This window comes from Trichoplax adhaerens, genomic scaffold (assembly GCF_000150275.1).
Source record: "Trichoplax adhaerens TRIADscaffold_1 genomic scaffold, whole genome shotgun sequence".
In the NCBI taxonomy this organism is placed as follows: domain Eukaryota; kingdom Metazoa; phylum Placozoa; class Uniplacotomia; order Trichoplacea; family Trichoplacidae; genus Trichoplax; species Trichoplax adhaerens.
In genome coordinates, this window is record NW_002060943.1 from 986,794 (window position 1) to 993,030 (window position 6,237).

At 31.0% G+C, this 6,237-nt stretch overlaps 2 protein-coding genes across 2 annotated transcripts in view; one reads left to right on the top strand and one right to left on the bottom strand.

The window, feature by feature from the left end:
• The window catches only part of TRIADDRAFT_51330 (uncharacterized protein), a gene marked incomplete at both ends in the record, with an annotated part of 8,892 nt that extends 7,621 nt beyond the window's left edge, over positions 1-1,271 (top strand). Inside the window, 2 exons of the mRNA XM_002107594.1 lie at positions 886-1,068; positions 1,170-1,271. Of these exons, the coding sequence (XP_002107630.1) occupies positions 886-1,068; positions 1,170-1,271 (285 nt within the window). The remainder of the gene's footprint in view (positions 1-885; positions 1,069-1,169) is intronic.
• A 1,538-nt stretch (positions 1,272-2,809) lies between these two features.
• On the bottom strand, positions 2,810-5,257 carry TRIADDRAFT_18196 (uncharacterized protein; the record flags this gene model as incomplete). Its single annotated transcript, XM_002108403.1, has 12 exons — positions 2,810-3,028; positions 3,162-3,215; positions 3,313-3,405; positions 3,499-3,587; positions 3,748-3,915; positions 3,982-4,083; positions 4,148-4,239; positions 4,303-4,428; positions 4,508-4,560; positions 4,637-4,776; positions 4,868-5,024; positions 5,177-5,257. Coding segments are annotated over 12 exons (1,374 nt in total), but the record flags the coding sequence as incomplete, so codon positions are not given.
• Between the last annotated feature and the right edge of the window lie 980 nt (positions 5,258-6,237).

Consider the following 6,237-nt stretch of genomic DNA (forward strand, 5'->3'; position numbering starts at 1 on the left):
TGTTACAGTGTTATACACTGTATTACAGTAGAAATATCAATGTTAGGATAATTCTATTAGACTATCCTTATTTAGTTAACTTCTAATTTGGATATACTGTATTTTAATATAGCACTGACTTTTTATGACAGTGACACTTATACACATACTGAAATTAATAGTTCTAATAGGGAATGCAAATCATCTGCTTACAGTTCGAATCATTGTGATTGTAATTTACTTATAGTAGACTGTAAATTATCATGGAAATGTTCCGTGATAGGACATATCGTAATCTGACTATTCTGTATTAGTCATTATATGTCTATGTTCGTAAATACTGTTGTCTGCATTAAGGGAGCAGTAGCTAAAATTAATATCTAATTCAGTAAATGATTCTAATGTTAATTGTATTAACTATGACTCATGAACTATTGAGGAATAGTATATAAATGCAGTATATCGTGAAATAAAGAAGAATTGTCCAACTTAGTGTTTAACGTAAAATACGAGGCGTTTAAGTCTTTGTGTAGTCTGCTAGTAGAGCAAAAGTGTTTGTGATAGTGCAGATATCGTTCCTTGATACGTGGTTCAAGGAATTGACTTATTGATCGTATATTGCGTTATCTTGTTGCAAAGCTGTTTTGTGACACGGTCTTACCATAGTATTTGACAAAGTGACAAACAAAAAACTACCTCCACCATGACAATTAGCTATCAGCTATCCATAATTCATGCATATAAATCATTTACGTCGTAGCGATTTAAGAATATGCTTCATGTAACTATAATATTTTCAATCTTATTTATCGTATCCTATTTGCGTTTATGCACTTACATCGTATTAAAGCAACAAAATGTTCATTATTTTAATTTCTACTCGCTTTACAATGATTCATTATTTAGTTATACACGCTATGGATTGGCTACGACGATCAACTTTTTACTACGATGCCCAGTACAAAATCAAATTATATCGATAGGAAAAAAGTCGCCTTAGCCGTTTCTAGTGCAAGAGGATTCGAGAAAGACACTGATCTTTCAGATAATGAAGATAAATTAATGCACTTGCAATATCGAAAGACGACAGTAAGTTTTCATCTAGATTCTTGAGTAGATCTTGAATAGCAATAGCTAGAAAAATCCTGTAGCTACTGAATATTAACTTATCATACTGAATTTCTTTTTAGATCCTTAAAGAGATTCAAAAACTTCAAACTGAACTAGAGACTAAGAAAGGACAGCTGGAATATCTTAAAAGTGCTAAACGAGAGGAATCAAATGCATGGTAGTAATACTCCTATAATCTAACAAATAATTGGACAATACGGCTACATAAATAATACGTTATTGTCTTTCATGAATTTATCTAAAGATTGGGTAATAAACCGGTAATATTTCTTTTGCCTATTTACGATCTCTCCACTCCTATTTGTAAATACTGTCTCATAGAGATTGCAGTATTATAAATTAAAACGTTAAAACATTCTTGCGTACACAGCTTTGACATTTCGAATATAATTTAATCCTTAGTGAAATAACAGTTCATTTATAGGTTAATGTATTTGACATTCCTTGCTCACAGGATATTTAAATTTACCGTCTCCAGTTAAACAGTAAATAATTAATTATCTGCTTAATTTGAAAATATTTGCATTTTGAAATTTATTGCACTAATATTCTTACAAATTCTGTACAGTATTATCTCTGAGCAGCAAATAATGCTACCTGTATCTACAAAATAACAACAAGCACTTTCGTACATTATACGATATATCACAGATTGCTCAATAATACAGTAGAGATCTCCAATAAAAAACTAATATATATAAAACATTTCATAACGGTCCAGTTAATTTAAGCGTGAAATAGTGGGGATCGCACTTAAAACACGCTTTGTCTTTGATACATCAAGTTTTTAGTCGCTATCACTAAATTGCTCAATAGAATTTGATTCACTGTCATCATCAAAAATTTCCTCAACGATTGCATTCAAGGCTATTAGATCATCATTTCGAGTAGCAATCTCCTTACTTTGAGTTTGCATCTGGCTTGAGATTAATTTACTTGGTGTAGGAGGATTAGAGGTTTTATCGTCAACCATCTGAACCATAGCAAACTCTTTCTCTGAGAGCAAGTTTGATGACAGTCTGTGCAAAATACAATTAATTATTAACGTTGTACAGCAAACGTTATATTTATCCGTTCCTTTAATTATCACAGCTTAAGATTAGTCCTCCTTAATATCACACAATAATATTCATATAATTTAATGTCAAATATCACAAAAATGTTTGCATATCATACCTTTGCTTCCATAAATTGAAATTGCATAATTTATCGATCGTCATTTTCTGCCCAGAGTCAGCTACGTTGAAGTAAAATGAAGAAATCAGTATTGATAACTACAGATAACATCCTTTTTTAATACCTAGATAATTTATAAATACTATAACAATATACAATCTTGAAATTACAAATAGCTAGATAGTTGCAAAGACTAACCATTCTTGATGAAATTATTGTTGGTAAGTGAAACATATGGAATAAATTCCGTAAAAAGTTGTTTACTTTCCCTCCATTCTTAAAAAAATAGCATTACGGACATATCAGATTTTTTATTCTTTCTAGTTAAATATTTCATACCCCTCACACTAATTTTAAAAATAAAATATCTTGATAAACACTACTCAAACTTAGCCCATAGTTTAAAACTCTTAGAATTTTAGGAAAGATTTAAACCATCTAAATTAGACCTAGATCCGTCTTCCTTACCACTGAAATGATATTGACTGGCAGATTCGTATTCCATTATCTGAAAATATTTTAGTCAATACTTATTAATACTATAGATAGTAAATCTTGATTTAAAAAAATTTACAGCAAACCAGTTAGAACGTACATTTCGGTTAACACTAAACCATCGGGGCTTATGTAATGGTTTCCAACCAGAAGTCGATTTACGTTTGCTTCCATTTGCATCCGTTATATTGGAGAACATTAATCCTCTGACCGTTACTGATGATGAATATTCTTCAAATATAGTAGACTGTAACAGAGTAATTATCGCTGCATGTCACTTAGTAATAACAATCCATTAAATTGACATGGTATTTTTAATAGTTTTAAAGACCAAATTTGTATACTACACAGAAAAACTATATAAGAATGAAAAAAATTACCGTCCATTCTCTCGATAGCAGGTCGCTATCACTTAAATAACTAGCACTATTAACCTGCAAGCATATCAATATTAGGCAGAGTATGAATAAGTTCGATTGCTGGGAATAACCGAATGGTCCAAATAATGTATCCAATTTCTATTGCTCTTACCGCACATTCGATATCGTTCACAAATCGTATATAATTCTCGTGCAAATAAAATCTAAGCATCGTTGACGATGTACGTGACTGTTCAATAACAGTCTAGAAAGGGTAAAAATGTAAAAATTTTATTCCAACTTCGTAACAGTTGTCAATTTCCGAATATAATCAGCTATCGTGGAAAAAATTAATCACCTCGGGATGTATCAATGCACGCCTTCTATTATGCATTGACAAATGAGTTGGTAAGCGTTCATTTGGATTCAGATCTTGCTCTTGATCTCCTAATGCATATTAGTAAATTACAGATAACCAATTAATTCAAGTTACTAAAATCCTACTGTTTATACTACCTACAGTATCAATCAACTTTCATAAACAAATGAGTTAAATCGATCAGGTACAGCAATTAAATATATATACGATATCAACGTTACAACTTACGCTTGCAATGTAAAATTTTTCCTAATGCTCGAAATAGATATAATCCTTGATCACGACCGGTGAGCTGTTTTGTATATGCATCATTTTTCGAGGCATTTTGAGATTTCAATTTTTTTCTCTTGCTGCCACCGATGTTAACGTAACTAATTTCTTTTAGATGCGCGTTACCTGGTCGTTTAATCATGAATCAAAATTATGATAGCGAAAAATAAAACGATTCTTAGGATGTAAAACGTAAGGTCTTACGTTCATAAAATAAGAACTGTAAACAATTAATTGCTTGTCGAATGTCACCAACGCTAGCAACTGCAATATTTTGAATATCCGTTTTTGAGACTTCGATACCCATCTGATTAATAAATGAATTGGCAAACAATCAATAAGCGAATCTCTTATTTACATCTAGCAAAAGGAATGCTAATTACCTTACTTTCCTTTTCAACAATATTATTTAACAACTTCGAAATATTAGTCGGTGCAACTGGATTAAAACTAATAAAATGACGTAATTAGTTCTAGAATACTAGGACATCATTGTATGTAGCTTTAACTTACTTGATGGTACGTATATTGCAATCCTTAATAATATCTTTAGGAAATAGAGTATGAATATTATAGCTTTGGTTTTGACAATCTGAATGAATAAATACTAGAGGGCATCGGCCGACCCTGCAATATTTTCTAAAACCAGTATAAAGAACATATAAAATAATATTAGAGCAACACGTAGATTTATATCCTCAGAGGACCTCATACTAACCGAATAATATCATGAAGTTGTCTGTGATCAGTATAAAATACATTTGGATAGTCCTACAACAGTATATAAAATGCATTTTGCGTCAAACTAGGAAAAATAGCCGTCAGCATAGAGGCATTTAAGACAAACCTCTACTAATATTATCACATTGTCTTTGTTCGACTGTGTCTTTCCCGATGTTGTAATGCTTAGCTTTGAATATTTATTAGCACGTAGTAGGAAGTCTTTAAAAGAGGTAATTTCACTAATGATATTATCATGATCAGTATCTAAAGGTTAAAATTATACAATAAAAAAATGTAATGTTTACTACGTCAATTTTAGTACAGTAAATACGTCGTAGAAAGATTGAAAACCTACAGGTGGAAAAAATATTTCGCCTCTCAACTGCAATCGTACTCAAAGGATTACTCCATTCCTGCACTTCATAACTAATGTCGTTAGCCACTGCGTAAATAGTTGCCGTTTTACCTGATCCTGATGGACCCGTTAACAACAATATTGGTGCCGGGGCTTTCTATTAAAAATTAAGAAATACCTAACTGTATTAAGTTTATCAATCTGAAATTTCTATTAAGTTATAATATTGTTATTACTTCAGCGTAAGAATTATCGTAGAGATTCTAGATTGATCGCTATGAGAAATAAACAAGATTTTGTAATAATCACTTTGTTATTTGCTAATTGACGAAAACTTTCTCGTAGCCATTCAACAACTTCTTCAATTTTCTTCTTGTGAATTGCCAGTTCAGTCTAAATTAGCAATTCTTAATATTTAATTACTTAAAAAATATTATTCAGTTATCATTGAAATCACATTAGCACACAGCTGAACTGGTATTATTTTCTTACCATGGATTTTGGTTTATATTTTAGGCACCATGTCAGAATAGTACTTTGGTTATGGGTACTCTTATCAGAACTAACAGCATTGCCTGTCACGATATAGATTAGTACAGTTATAATCTAAAATTATCGCTATTGAATTGTTTCTTTAGTATTTAATGACCTTTACTAATGGCATAATTATCATTTCTTGACTTATTGGCAGGTTTTTTCTTACGCATAGCTGGTAAAGAAGATTTTTTACTGCCAACAAATATAACACTGCCATCATCTTCAAATGCTGGCGATATCCATTCATTGCTCTTTTTCTGTTGCCAACACACAAATAGAAATAGATCAGATCAATACGCCGTTTTAGCTATTTGAATAGCATAATTGTCTATTTCATTTGCGTTACTTTGGATAGTTTCGACATGACGGATGTCTTGCTTGAATATTGATTTCTTCCAGAACTCTCCAGTAAATTAAACCAGTAGAGGAATAGTTAGGACTGTACAGTAGTTATGTTTAAAAAAAAGCTAGTATTAGAGTCGTTATTTTTACTCTATTTATTAGTAATTAAATACGAGTATACTCGAAGCTCATCTGCGAAGATTAATACCCCTAACAATTCTCAAGGAAAACTTTTCTTATCTTATTATATTGGTGAAATTACATTTATCTAATATTAAATACACTTTAAAAATTTGCATATCGACAACGCACACGGTACTAAACACTTTAAGTTTAGATGTTGACCATTATATTCTACTGAATTACGAGCATCCTATAGAATGTGAACTAATTATAACCAGAATGATAACATTAACTTTATGTAGATATGTATTATAATAGAGCAAATTTAACAAATTAAGTACCTGTTATTTGTTTTGCGAGTATTTAAC